This window comes from Trichosurus vulpecula, chromosome 7, assembly GCF_011100635.1.
Source record: "Trichosurus vulpecula isolate mTriVul1 chromosome 7, mTriVul1.pri, whole genome shotgun sequence".
Lineage (NCBI taxonomy): Eukaryota > Metazoa > Chordata > Mammalia > Diprotodontia > Phalangeridae > Trichosurus > Trichosurus vulpecula.
The window spans coordinates 155,525,151-155,540,729 of record NC_050579.1 but is presented as its reverse complement, the minus strand read 5'-3'; the positions used below and the strand labels follow the sequence as shown (position 1 = coordinate 155,540,729).

At 37.8% G+C, this 15,579-nt stretch overlaps 1 protein-coding gene across 1 annotated transcript in view; it reads left to right on the top strand.

The window, feature by feature from the left end:
* SLC16A10 (solute carrier family 16 member 10) overlaps positions 1–15,579 on the top strand; it is a 136,025-nt gene that overhangs the window by 51,434 nt on the left and 69,012 nt on the right. The window contains exon 2 of the mRNA XM_036767288.1: positions 13,759–13,903. Coding sequence (XP_036623183.1) covers positions 13,759–13,903 — 145 coding nt within the window. The remainder of the gene's footprint in view (positions 1–13,758; positions 13,904–15,579) is intronic.

Sequence of the window (15,579 nt, the reverse complement as noted above, 5' to 3'; positions counted from 1 at the left end):
TTTTCCTTCCCACCTCCCAAATCCCTCCTCCCCCACCCCCTTTCTGGGATTAGGGAGAAAAAAGTACTTCTGGTAGCTTTTATATCCTCTCTTAACCATCTTCTGTCACTCTCAACTTCTGTAATTTTTCCTCATCTCAATTTTTAAAATGGTCTGTTTGCATACATATTGAAGAAGAGATCATGTCTTAATTATTTCCATATTCTCCTCGGTACCTAGTATAGTGCCTGTGCGTAGTATATTCTCAATAAATTCTGGATGAATGCATGAATGGTCAAATTTCCATAATATCTGATATCAAAATGGGGAGAAGGAAGGGAAGTTTACATTTGCCATTGGCCCTAAGTTCTTTAATTCGTTGTTTGTAACTCTGCATGTATCACATTCACTTTATCTTGACAGTTTTAATTTTCTTATCTGCTAGCTTCCTGCTACTCTGTAGTAAGTAATTCCCTGGCAAAGTACCTGTGGTTAGAATTGCTGATATCAAAAGCATCTTTGTTTAGTTGGTACATAGCGCAGAAGGTGGTAGCTAGTCAGAAAGACAGTAATTAATATTCAGGAAGGCATTTGCTTCATTATGATAGAAATCTTCCTGTTAAGTGGAAACTTGTCTGTGTGGGCTGATACTTTCTCGGAATATAAGGACTTGTTTGTGCATGACATGTTTAGGATTAGGTACTCGCCACTTCTTGTTTCCACTCTAGGATCATTCAGAAGTTTGTCAGGAGTAGGACAGGTATTTGCTCTCTTTCTGGTTAAACATTTTAACTTGTACCTTTGCTTACGTAATTAGTTCTAAAAGTTTTAGACTCCTCAATATGCTAACAACATTCTTATCATCTAGGACCAAAATACCCTTATAAGCAAGGCTCTTCACTGTGAGGCTATTATTATGGTAGTTTTTGAACTTTGTTCTGTTCAATTTAGCACAGATTCTTGTAGAGAAAGCTAACCAGTGTGAAAATAAATGTGTTTACCAGGTACCATAGTAGCAACACATGGAAATCAATTGTAAAGTGTCACGGGCTTCAGAAGCCTCGTGACTACGCTCGGGGTTCCCCCCAAGCCCCAGGCCTCTGCCTAAGCAAAGGGCCTGATCTCGCGGACAATGTACGGGGCGGGAGCCGAACAAGATGGTGAATGACTCCGTTTATTATTTCAGCAAGCAGCACATTTATACCTTTAGTGACTAGGTACACTCTTTGGTTACGTGGGTGAAAGACAGGTAAAGCTAATACACCTGGGTCCTAGGACCGCCCTGACTCCGCCTACTCTCCTCCCCCTCTCCTCCCACACTACCCAAAGCTCCCTGCGGGCAGGCAGTCCAGGCAAAGACCGGAAACTCCACGTGGTCAGGCAGCCGGAAGTTCCACATGCTCTGCCAGAGAGCCGGAAGTTCCACGTGGTCAGGCAGGTCCGACCTGGAATCGCTAGGGAGGCAACAAAGGCGGGACCCCTCCTCCTGGCTCCACCCACATCCCAAAGCCCTGAGTCTATCTCAGCAGGCCCCTTGGCCTGGAGGTCTGAGGAGGACAGGGCTTGGCTCTAACTCTGCCCGTAACAGTAAAGCTTTCCATAAAGTTAGTTCTAGACATGCCTTAAAGTATTTAAACCGAAATCAATTCCATTGAATGAGGATTTAGTGCTTTTTCTGGGTTGACTTTTTTTTTGTCCAGGAAGGGTGTAGAGGCAGGGTGTGGTCTCAGGAACTCTCTTGTGACTCTCTAACCTCTGACTTGAATTTTTAAGTGCCTAAGGAAAATATAAACTTTAAAAAATTTTTAGGGAACAGAAAACAACATTGGTAATTAGATTCATAGCTAAGTAAAGCTTTTTATTGTAAAAGATAAAAGATAATCAAATATTAATAAAGCTACTTAAAAAAACAAAGCTATTTTTAAATCAAATATTAATAAAGGTCCTTTTAAAATCAATGCCCTTCCCCCTTGTTGGTCTGGCCTTTATTCACATGGGAATCATTTGTATTGTATGGATGAATACAGCAGCTAGAACGCTATTTAACTCCTTCTGCCTATAAGAAGGGAGAAAAATTGGTTTCCTTTATAGCCATTCCTTAAAGAACAGGGTGCTTTGGGGCAGCTAGGTGGCCCAATGAATAGAGCACTGACCCTGGAATCAGGAGGACCCTAGTTCAGATTCGGCCTCAGACACTTGACGCACTAGCTGTGGGACCTTGGCCAAGTCACTTAACCCCAATTGTCTGGCAAAAAAGAAAAAAAAAAAGAACAATGTGCTTTAATTCAATGTTTCAGGACTCCCCACTTTCACCTGCTTCTTTCTCATATCTTTGAATAACCTCATGCTTTAAAGAGAGTAAGCAAGGACTCTTGATCACCTTTGTGACTTTAAGAGGTTGCTAACAACCTAACAAGTGGCCTAACAAGTTAAGGGCTAAACCAGTGTGACACCCTTCCAGGGCTGCTTTCGTCAACCCCCACTCGCACTGGAAGGTTGAGTGTTCAGAGAGTGGACAACTGCTGTGGTTGAACCCTCTTGGTTAGCTACAGTTCTTTACCCCAAACTTTCTTTTGTTCCTGATTGGTACCAACGGTACAGGTCAGGGCCCAGCTTCTCTATCTCTGAACCCTAACTCAGAAATTTAGACTCTAGTACTAGAGATGTAAAGAAGTTCAGATGCAGAGCCAGGGAACAGACCTTCAAAGTCACTGCCCTATATTAATTGGACTTTTTTTCCCCTCCCAAGTAGTATTTAATTTATTAATCTTTGCTTTGTAAACATCTAAAGTCTTTTTGCAGGCATTTTCCTCCAGAAACTCTTAGAGGGGCAGGTACTTCATTTTAGAGTTCCTAGTTTCTTTCAAAACTTAGTTCAAATGCCACTCTTACATAAGGTCTTTTCTGATTCCTCTTCCCACCTTTCCCAATTTGTATCTTTAAAAATATAGTTTGTATTTATTTGTGTACATATTATCTCCCCTGATAGAATGTAATCTCCTTTTTGTTTTTATGTCTCCAGTTCCTGACTCAGATGCCTGTTGATTGGTTGAGTCTTACAGACTTACAGTCCAACAGACTTACAAAGACTTACAGACTAACAAAGTTTTCTATAAAATAAATCATTTTACTCAGATTTCCTATTATGAAATCATATTATTTTCCCCTGGAAAACAGTTTAGCTTCTACATGTAATAAAAGTTCATATGAATCTCTAAAGAATCTATAATTTCAGAAATTCCTCCATCAGTCTTTGACATAGTAGTTTAGGAACATGTCAAGATCTGCCTTTTTATGTCATCAGTCCTCTTCAAAAAAAACAAACAAAAACCCAACAACAGCAAGTTAAAGATTAGGGAGTTGCCTAAGGCACATCGTAGTCAAATGATCTGACCAGGAAGAAGAGCCCGTAAATGACAGAGCTGGATTTACATCCAGATCTTCTGACAAGCCTGGTGCTCCATACGTTATGCCAAAACTTCTTTTAAAATTTTACTTAAGAATAGATTAATCCTATGTAGAGCCACAGAGAAGCGATTCACTTCAATAAGCATTAAATAACTGTTGTAATTTCTAGGTGTTGCTATGGAGAGCAGATCTAGCAGGAGCTAGCTATAGCTATATCATATGCAAGGGCTTTTGGGGTGGGCAAGGTGTATTAGATACAGTGATGTATAAAAGAGTCAGAAGACCTCAGCATAAATCTGGCATTATAAGCAGTGTGATGACTGACAAGTTCTAAGCCTTAGGCAACACTCTAAGACCTTAAGTTACAGATGGTTATCTGCTTCCAAGGATGAAAATGACAGGTCACCTGATCTACTGAAAGATATATAGTAACATATATAACTAAATGCTTTCTTTGTTCAACAAAAGTTTTCAAAGTAGCATTTAAAAGGAAATAACTTTCTCCTATAACTGTTATACACAGAATATCAGTATATAGGCCAAATAACAATGGGCAAATAGAATGTGCATGTATTGACTTTTCTGTTCTTATTCCAATGCTTTCTCCCTTTATTCCTTCATCATTTCGTCTTGTGAAACACAAGGGGGCAGGGCCAGGCTTAGAAGACTTCAGTCTTCTAAAGTCCCCTTCCACTCTCAATTCCATGATCTTTTGATCCTTTGTATTGATGTCTCCTATGTTTGGAGCACTGTGCTTGAAAAAAAAGAGACACGATATATCTTGTATGTTTTGAATTATTTACATGTTGTCTCCCCTTTTAGAATGTGTTTTCCTTTATTAATAAAAAGTAGAATGTGTTACAACTATAAAAGGAAGTACAGAAAGTACTGTGAGAATTCAGAAGTGGAAGAAATCCCTTCCAACTGGGGGAATAGAGGGAAGGCTTCATTGAGTTAAGCCCAGCATCCAATGTTTAGCAAATGCCTGGCAGATATTTGATGCTTAATAAATGTTTTATTGATTGATTGGGCAAGATTTCAAAAGGTGGAAATGCAAGAGAGTGAGGTGGGGGTGGAATTTGACTAGGGGAAATCAAAGGAGCCAACAGTATTGAGTAATGCTTCGAAAAAAAGTAATTGGTCCAGTTTGGGCTGGCTATAGGGTAAGTGAAGGGGAGTAGTATAAGATTAGGCAGATTAAGGGATTGAAGGGCTTGGAATATGACATTCTGGAGGTCAGTGGAGCTAGGATTAAAGAATCACCTACCCAGCAAAACTGAGCATCATGCTCCAAGATAAAATATGGATGTTCAGTAAAATAAGAGGACTTTCAAGCTTTCTCAGTGAAAAGACCAGAGCTGAATAGAAAGTTTGACTTTCAAACTCAAGAATCAAGAGAAGCATGAAAAGGTAATCAAGAAAGAGAAATCATAAAGGACTTACTAAAGTTGAACTGTTTTGTTTACATTCCTACATGGAAAGATGATGTGTATAATTCATGAGACCTCAGTATTAGGGTAGCTGAAGGGACTATACATATACATATATACATATATATATATACACACATATATACATATATATATATACACACACACACATATATATATATATGACAGAGGGCACAGGGTGAGTTGTATATGAAGGGATGATATAAAAAAATAAAATCAAATTAAGGGATGAGAGAGGAATATTTTGAGAGAGGGAGAAAGGGAGAGATAGAATGGGGTAAATTATCTCACATAAAAGTGGCAAGAAAAAGCAGTTCTGTTGGGAGGGAAGAGGGGGCAGGTGAGGGGGAATGAGTGAATCTTGCTCTCATGAGATTTGACCTGAGGAGGGAATAACATACACACTCAAATGGGTATCTTACCCCCAGGAAAGAAGGAGGAAGAAGATAAAAAAGGGGGGATGACAGAAGGGAGGGCAAATACGGGGAGGAGGTAATCAAAAGCAAACACTTTTGAAAAGGGACAGGGTCAAGGGAGAAAATTGGATAAAGGGAGATAGGATAGGAAGGAGCAAAATATAGTCTTTCACAACATGAGTATTGTGGGAGGGGTTTGCATAATGATACACATATGGCCTATGTTGAACTGCTTGCCTTCTTAGGGAGAGTGGGTGGGGAGGGAAGAGGGGAGAGAATTTGGAACTCAAAGTTTTAAAAGCAGATGTTCAAAAAAAAAGTTTTTGCATGCAACTAGGAAATAAGATATACAGGCAATGTGGCATAAAAATCTATCTTGCCCTACAAGAAAGTGAGGGAAAAGGGGATGGGGAGGAGTGGGGTGACAGAAGGGAGGGTTGACTGGGAAATGGGGCAATCAGAATATATGCCATATTGGAGTGGGGGGGGGATAGAAATGGGGAGAAAATTTGTAATTCAAACTCTTGTGAAAATTAATGCTGAAAACCAAAAACATTAAATAAACAAACAAATAAATAATTAAAAAAGGGGAAAAAAAAGATTAGGCAGAAAAACGTAGTTTTATGTGAGACCGACTTTATGTGAGACTTAACAAATGGCTAGTGTCCAATTAGGGGCTGTTAATATATCAAACTGGATAGCTAGGTGTCATAGAGGATAGAGCATCTGGCCTGGAATCAGGAAGACCTGAATTCAAATTCGGCCTCAGACCTACAAACTCTGTGCCTCAGTTTTCTCATCTGTAAAATGAGCTGGAGAAGGAAATTATAATGCTTTTCCTCTATTGATTATTGCTAATTTATTCTGTCTAAAGCTTGCTTGTACTTAGCTTTTTGCATGCTGTCTCTTCCATTAGACTGTGAGCTTCTTGAGCAGCCTCAGTCTTTGGGCTCTTTTGTATTCCTAGCGCTTAACACAGGCTCTGGCAAACCGTAGACACTTGATAAATGTTTATTGACTGATAATGTAGATTTCTTTGATATTCACCACTCACCCATCCTTCCTTCAAGTGAATAGTTTACAAACAGTAGTTATTAATAAATACTTGTTGATTGTTTGATTTCCTGAGTTTTTAAAAATGAAATGTTCTCTAAAAATTTATCAACTGAGATCTTTTTCTTTTTTGAACCCTGAGGTTTTGAGGTATTTGATAAAAAGAGTTGCCTTAAATAACATAAAGAATGTGATCAAAAGATTAAATTGTGGCTGGATTAAGTTGTCCAACATTGATTTAATATTGACTGTCTTTTAAGTATGTAATCTCTTGGATTTGTGCAGTATTATGTACTTCTTGTTATTAAACCAACACGTTTTAAATTTCATCTTTGAAATGGTGGGAAGATGGATATCCTTCTCTCTCTCTCTTTTCCTTCCTTCCTTTTTTCTTTCTTTCTGATATGCTCAGTGCATAGAGAAAAATAGACTTTAAGGTCTTTATCCTCCCTTGAAATCCTAAAGAGAACTTTGAATTGTGGTTTGACAGTTGCCAACCACTATTTGTAAATCTTTCCTGAGATAAAGGTTTACATTTCCCTTATTATAAGATTATAGATCTAGAAGTGGAAAAGGAACCTCAGAGGCCTTTTTAAGTCCAGCCTTCTTACGTTATGGATGAGAAATTGAGGCCCAGGGAAGGTCATTCCAAGGTAGTGACAGAGGCAGAATTTGAACTCAGGTCCTCTGACTCCAGATCCATCCTTCATTCCATGTCTCATACGGTTTCCCATTATTGTGACTGTCCTATACACTTGATATCTAAAATGTAATTGCTTGGGTTGCTATAGCCCTTTGTTCTGTTGCAAGTGTTTTCACATCCATTGTGAAAATCCATTGAGACAGCTAGATAGTTCACTGGATAGACTGTTAAAGCTGGAGTCAAGCACATCTGAGTTGAAATCCTGCCTCAGACATTAGTTGTGTGTCCTTGGGTTAGCCCCTTAATATCTAGCTGTTTCAATTTTCTCATCTGTAAAATGGGGAGAATAATAGAACCTGTCTTCTCAAGTTGTTGAGGATCAAATGAGATATTTGTAAAGCATTTTATAAGCACCATATAAATACTAGCTATTGTTGTTGTTATTATCCCTTTTCTCATTTGTTCATTAAAATACCTGTGAAGTAGGTAGAATAAGCATTACTATCCCCATTATACAGATGACTGAGCTGAGACACAGATTAAATTTGAAGCTGTATAGCTCATTAGTGGCAGAACCAGGGCAAAAATTTATAACGTGCTACTATATCTTAGAGTATTTAGCTGGGAAAGGATCCTAGAAGACATCTATAGGACAGAAAACTCACCTACAATATCTCTTCCAGCCTCTGCTTAAATACCTCCAATTACAGATAATTCATTACTTTGTCATCCAGGACTTTCTGTTATTCATTCACTTATTCATTTACCAAATGCCTACTTATTGCCTAACTCCAGTAAATCAAGATTGCTATATTGATTGCAAGGTGCTGTATCACTTTTACAGTAGGGAGTACAGAGGTGCTTAAGACAGTCCTTCCCCTCAAGGAGCTTACAGTCTTGTGAAACGTTGTCTTTTTCAACAAGAAATTGTTGCTATTGTGTTGAAATTTGTTGCCCTATAACTTCTACCTATTGGTTCCAGTTCTGCCCTCTGGAGCTACATAACATCATGGAAAAGAATATGTTTGTAATGGATAGAACATTGTATTTGGGGTTGAATCCCATCTCTTGCCAAGAGTTAATTTGTGACTTTGGGCAAGTCACTTAATTAATCTCCCTGTGCCTAAGTTTTCTCATCTGTAATAGAAGGCATTTGGAGCAGGTTATCGCTAAGCACTCTTTCAGCTTTAACAATCAGAGTTTTTATGCTTCCACATGGCAGCTGCTAGTGGTACATTTTTATGAAAAGTTAAATGGATGACAGCAGCTGCTTAGTTGGTTTTTGCCTTGAAAAACAGTGAGAATACCCAACTGGTGGCAGCGCTCTGGCTGAAGAGACTTCAGAGAAGGTGGAAGACTGCACACCCCAGTAACTGTGGGTAGTGAATTAAGACTCTATCTAGTTCAATGCCCTTTTTTTTGCCCCTGTATTAAACTATTGTAGCCTAAATCCCAGACGTCATCACTTACAACTTTTTGTGATTATTTGTTTTGACTGCTTTTGCTTTAGATACAGTTTACTTACTCTCTTTTGCCCTTTTAGCTCCACTACCCGTATTCCTAGTTTTAAGTCTCAGACTAATTGTACGACCAAAAAGTGGACAGGTCTGACCAACTTACATTACTACTCCAAAACTCCTGTGGTGTCCTATTTCCTCTATGATAGAATACAAATTTCTTAGCCTGGCATTCAAGGCCCTCTGCTATCTGTCTCCCACCTGCCTTTCCAGTAACTTCACATTATTCCCCTTCATATACTACATTCTAGCCAAAATTCCAAACTCAATATGCAATCATATGTTTATACAAACTCATCTTTATCTCATCATAATCGTTTTTATTACAGTATCATAAATCTATGGCTGGAAGGGATCTGAGAGGCCAGGTACTTCAACCACCTTGTTTTGCAGATGGGGAACCTAAAAGTCTAAGGAGCTAAAATGATTTGCCTAAGATCACATAGATAGCATTAGAGGTTAAGATTTGAACCCAAGTCCTCTGACCTCAGAGCCAGTGATCTTTGCACTGAGCCATACTAATGAGGGAGAAGCCATACTAATGAGGAGTTCTAAAAGAAGACGACAGCATCATGGATGTTTGGCAAAGGTGTTTTGGAAAGGGGAATCCCCTATGCAAAATTAAAAATTTTGCCACTGACTCTTGCCATTAAAAAAAAAAAACAACCAAAAACAAACAACTGGTCCCTTTATTTGAAGGCAGAGAATAGTTGGTTGTTCCAGTATTCAAATATGAATAAAATGTTTTTTCCTCCTTTTTCTATATTTTTCCTTAAGTCAGACCACTTCTAAATGGAGAAATGTTAACCAAAAAAGAGTAATATTTGGAAAGTATTTTCTTTTGCCTTGTTTATATAATTTTGGTATAAAGGTTTCCCTCTAGCTGAATTCCCCACCTGGTATAAATACCAGTTCTGTACCATGTGTTTTTCCTATGTCTAGGTTGGATGGAAGAGAGGTTAGAAAATGTCTGGTTTTGGTTTACTTTCGTGTGAGTATTAATAAATGTGGAGAGCAAAGCAGCTTTCCATTAGAGGCTGTGTTGTGAATGGGAGGTTGGAAGCAAAGAAAAATCATATCACCCTCATTTGTTTTCTTTGGCAATTGTAAACATGAAACTAGAAGACTCAGCAATTGAGATAGGCATGACTTGTTGACAATTTTCACCCCAAGCTTTAATACCACCATCTGTAAGAAGGGGAAGCCACTGCTGCTACCACCCTGTAGTGTCTAAAGCAGTCCTAATGAAACTCTCTTATTACTGAAGTGGTGTGTGTGTGTGAGTATGTGTGTTTGAAATGACAACCCTGGCCTTCTGGAGGGATTTATTTAGTCCTCCCGTATGTTCAGCTTCCTGAGGCAAAATAGCTGAATTTATTGAGATAAAACTGAGGTCACACGCAGTATGGGGAGACCTTGGGAAGAGATCATGGATACAAGTCTTCATATGTTAACCAGGCACTATCATTCTTTTCTTTCCCCATTGGCAGTTTTAAAAACCAGGTTTATTGGCAGTTGAACCCATGGGGCTGAACCTGTTTTTGTGCCCAGTACAGTCATAACCATGGTGTACCTGAGTGGTAGACTGAAATGGGACCATAGGTTGGAGGCACTTCTGGTCTTTTAGCCAAAAAGATAAGCATTTCTCAGCTGTCAGCAATACATGTTTAGGATCTGTTGTATGTAGAGCATAGTATTAGGCACAATAGGTGGCTTCTTCTCTTTATTTGAAGATTTTATAAGTGTAATTGTTCCTACAGTAATTGAAAACATTTTGGGTCCTGAGTATGTGAGAGGTGATGATTGTGATTTTGCAGCATTTTAAAGGAATGTTTGTGATAAAAAAAAATAAGCTGGAGTTGAAGGGAAAAGACTTTGGAAACATTTCCTGTTTTTCATGTTTTACATTTCTTTTTGAATAACAAGACCTTAGCTCCTGTAAAATGTAGCCTTGACAAACAAATCAGAGAACAGACTTCAGAGGGTCATGAAGCACTTTGTAAGAGGTTAACTCATTAGAGATGACCTTACCAAGGAAGACAACACCTCACTCTCCTCCTCCCAAGACAAAATTTTGGTGGCCTTACCTCCATCTTACGCCTTTTGTCCTGGTAATTCTATGGAGTGTCTATTTGGATTTGCTGTACTGTCTAAAAATGATTATATATTCCAGGTTCCAAATAGACTATTTTGATGTACTTGGGGATTTAGTCATTCTGTAAATTAAACCATTGGTTTTGGAACAGAATGATGGCAAATGTACAAATCTTACTAGCTGTTAGTTGGGCACCAGAATGAGAACCTAGTAATTGCTGGGATGTTCCTAAGCAAATTTTAGGCACTTCAGTCCTGGTATTACGATCTACAGCTTCCTCTCAGCTAAAGATAATGCAACAAAACTGTACAGATGTTATAGTGCAAAGATATCTGGGACCTGTAGTAGATAAAAGTAAAAAAAAAAAACCAGGCAAAAAGAATTGTAATCAATTCTCCATTAATTATCCACAGCAAATCTGACTTTCAAGTTTGTAGAGAAGAACATGCCTCATTTAAGTACTTTAGTATCACCACTCACTATTGATAGCAGCTAATCTGCTTAATTACTGCGTAGAGTGTCAGCTCTCTTTATTTGCCTCCTATGTATAAAAAGTCCTTCAAAATCCAAATTTACCACCTGGTTTGCTCTTAAGGGAGGTAAATCTTTCAGGAGGCAGGGTGATGTTATGCCCTGCTTGGGATAAACTAAGGAAGGATTTGAGCAGGGTCTGATAAGGGAAAAAAATTATTCAGAATCTTAGTGTTTTGGAGTTCCTCACAATACAGCTTTTGTTTTGTTTGAAAGACAGCATGCTATAGGATAGAAAACTGTCTTGGGAATCAGGAAGGCCAATTGAAGTCACACTGAGGAATTGAGTTTTGATCCAAAAGCAAAGAGGGCCACTATAATTTTTAAAGCATGGGAATGTCATGATGAAGGCAGAGTTGGAGGGCACTTAGTCTGCCAGATGTGGAAGATGGAAGAGAGAAATAGAAATTGAAATCATGGAGACTTGCAGGCAGTACAGTAGGAATGAGATGAGTCTAAGAAATATTGCAAAAGGAGAATTGGCAAGAAGAGTCAAACATGATGGCGAAGCTCAGAACCTTGGGAGCAAATAGAAAGGAAGATTGAGTGGGCAAATAGAAAGATGAAGCCTAGTCATTACAATTCAAGGTGTAAAATTAATTGTACAATACAAACTCTGATTTGGTTAAAAACAAACAAACAAAAACCTTGTTGCTATATCATCTCTGGTACTTTTTGTTGATTATTCTGTAAAGTAGCACAGGACTCTGGGAGTTGAAGTTTAAATTTAGGCAGGATTATTACCAAGTAGGAGACAGGGCTTATTTGTGCAATGAATCAGAATCCTTCACAAAAGACATAAGGGAGTGTTAAAAGCTGTATCAGATTTGTAGTGTTTTGTGACTTTGAGACCCTGAATGATGTGCAGGTATGTGTGTTTATTTTGCGATTAGGGAGTAGAACTGAGGGTCACCAGTGCTTTCTTGGTTTTGTTGTTGTTGTTTTGTTTTTTTTTTTAGTTTTTGACTTACATTGGCAGATTATTAATCAGATGAAAATTTCAGATTTAAATTTTCTCATTGCAAATAATTATCTCTGACTGCAGAGCACACAAACCTTTAATTCTTCTTGCATAGGAGTAAATGGAACAAAAGGAGTTATTAAGATTTGTGTGGGAGTTTTTTTCTCTCCCAAAAGCAGCATGACATTTTTGAATAATCTAACATCTTAGACTTCTTCATGCAACCCACTGACAAATTTCAGTGTTTCACTTAATTCTAACATCACATCTCCTACATCTTACTTACAATACTTATATTTTAAGTTCTAGTTTCCTTAGAGTGAATATTCATTTATTATAAATTAATGTTAGTGAAATCTGAATGTGACATCTAACATTTTCAAGGATGTGGGGCTTTTTTTATGTCCCTCTTAAATTAGAATTTGTATCTTGGCCTGGGGATGGAGCTGCTTTAGTTACTCTGATCTTTCCTACCTCATTGTCTTCTCCTTATCACCAACAGTAAAGGAAGAAGAGTGAAGCCATTGTACTGGAGCTGACATTTTCATATTTTGTAACCTCATTGCTGTCTGCCCTTTCAGGTTGTAGCTGCTCTTCACTCTTTTTTTCTTCTGGTGAGGGAGAAAAAGAATTTAAAGTGTGATTGATTGAATAAATGTGTAGTTTAAGAAGATATTAAAATTACTTGGAAAAATATAAAATGTTTAAAAAATGTTATGAACATGTTAAACCCCATTAGTTTGATTCTACTAATTGGGAATTTTTGACTGTATGGCAAGGATATGGGCAAAAATTTAGCATTACTAAACAAATCTTTTGTTAGTGTCATAATCATAGGATTAAGAACTTGAGCAGATCTGAGAAATCATTTAATCCAATCTCTTCTCTTTACAAAATGGGGTTCATCTAGGCTCAATTCTTAGATTCTCAGAATAAAATTTACATTTGACAGCCAGTGAGATCCCTTTCCCACTAATTACCCTGGGTTTGATTTCCATTTTTTGTTTGTTTTGTTCTGGTCTGCACAGATTAGTACTTGTTATCAACAATTATGGGGTGCCCAACTTTGACTTTGTGTCAGGGTGCCAAATTTAGAGGGTACTTAGAGAATTTATAAACTTTCAGTGGTATAGAAACTATTGAGCTTAGCAATTAATTAAAATAGGAAGCTGCCAGATGGCAGGCTGTCCTCCCTTGTAACTCAGCTTTGCCCTCTACACCAAAGGCTATCTCTGCAGAAACCTTCTGCTAGTGTCTGTCTCCTCTGTCTGTCTCCTCTACCCTACTTGAGCCAGTGTCTCTTTCTTCCCTACTCCCCTTATATGTGTCTTTTCTGCTGCTTGTCTTGTGTATGAAAACTCCTAATAAAGTCTCTGGCTATCAAAGACAATGTAGATTAGTAGTACTACAATTACAGGGAAAATGTTTAACCTACACAAGAGAATAGACTGTCTATTATAGAAGCCCACATTTATAGATACAGATGGTTGACATGTGAACAATAAAATACTTCTGTAACTATTTTACTATTAAGTCACACTTTGTTATCTGTGATTTAGACTTTTCATTTACTCAGTTTAGTATCTCTTCTAATCAGGCCGAACTGGAAAGGATTTTCCATATTATTATTTAATTATATATGCTGAAATATTGGTGAATACCATTGATCTATTTTATTACCTTCTTTTTTCCTCTCTTTTACAGCTTGGGTGAGTTCTCTGTCCATGGGGATGATTTTTTTCTGCTGTCCTATAGTGAGCGTATTCACAGATATATTTGGATGTCGTAAAACAGCTGTTGCTGGGGCTGCTGTAGGGTTCATTGGACTTATGTCTAGTTCTTTTGTAAGGTAAGGATTTTGTTTCCTCATATTTGATTGTCAAGAACTGTTTGATATCCTAAAGTAACTAATTTCTTCCTTAGCAACAGTAGATCAGAGATCCTTTTGGGATTTGCATTTTTTGGGTATATTCATAAATGTTCAAGAAGGCAGCAAAAGCATATTGTTACCTTGCTTTTCTGATTCAAATCAGAGTTAAAATTGGGTGAAGCAAATAATGAAAGGTGGGTGGATACCAACCTTTTTTTTTAAAAATAGCAATTTAACTAAGGCAGCAGTTCTTTGAATTCTTATTATTATAAACTGGAGAGCATACTTGGGAAATTGCTGTTATAATTGGGCTATTAATCATTTTAGGGAGTGACAAAGCAAGTATCATTCTTAAGAGTGTGATTGTCAGGCTCATAAATTATTTAATATGGTGTATGAAGTGTGTTCATTAGTTACTCCAACCGCAGGTGGGATGGCATTGTACCATGGATGAGGGGGTTAAAATTTGAAATGGTCAATGAATATATTGAAGAAATGAACAGAAACAACCTGGAATGAAGCTCAGTATGAATAAACACAACCTATTCATGCTAAGAAGGAAAAATAAATTAGTACAGAAGAAAATGTTCAGGGAAAATTGTATTAAGAATCAGTCAGCAGTGTCTTTTCTTTTTGTTTTTTAGGAGCACTATATTGAAACAAATCTGAGAGCCACAAGGCAGTCTCCCCATTTTTTTGTAATGATGCCTTTTTCCCCATGAAGGTTATTTTTTTAATTGGAGGTTTCATCTAATAATAATAATAATGCCTCAGAGAGGCATGACAGTGGTTCTGAGTTCTCAAAGGCAACATCAGCAGAGCATAAGCTCTGGAAGGTTTTGTCCATTTGGAAAGGCTTTAAGTGATGGACTATTGCATCAGTTATCCAGGATTCAGTAGAGAAAAGTTTGTTATTTGGCTTATTACCAGGTTAGCTACATGGTGATGAATTTTTCTAGCCACAGCCATACATGAAGATATATACTGAAGTATATAACAAGAGTGGCAGTCTATATTAATAGATGGAGAATCCACACCCATGCAGTCATAAGTCCTTCAAGTATTAAAATAATGGAGGAAAAACTACAATTTCCATGAATGAACAATACTGGTACATTTTAATTGAGCCAGCAGAATTAATCATAGTATGAAATCTGATTTAAGGGAAATTACGAGTAACTGAATCCACAATCAGCGGAGACAAAGCCAGTTTATTTAGATTGGATCCCTTTTACTAGAATATTGAGTCCAGTTCTAAGCTACACAACTGAGGAATGAAGAAAACTTGGGGCTGCGTAACACTGGCTGGAGGGCTATGAGGAAGCATAGAGTGGCCTGGCTTGGGCCACCCAACATGAGGCTGCAGCAGGTGCCCAAGACTGGCAAGGTCTTCATCCAGAGATACATACATACATACATACATACATACATACATACATACAGCAGTGTCACCCTTTGCCAGTTCCAGACCAAGCTCCCTGCTGAGTTGGAAAACCAGATTGACTGGCAGCAGTTTGAAGAAACAGTTCATGCTGTAAACAACCTTTATGTAGAAGCAGAACAGTTTGAGCAATCTTACTTCGAAGGATGTTTAGCTTGTTTGATGTCATATACTATCTTTTTGTGCACAGAAATTTATTATGAGAAGGTTCTGA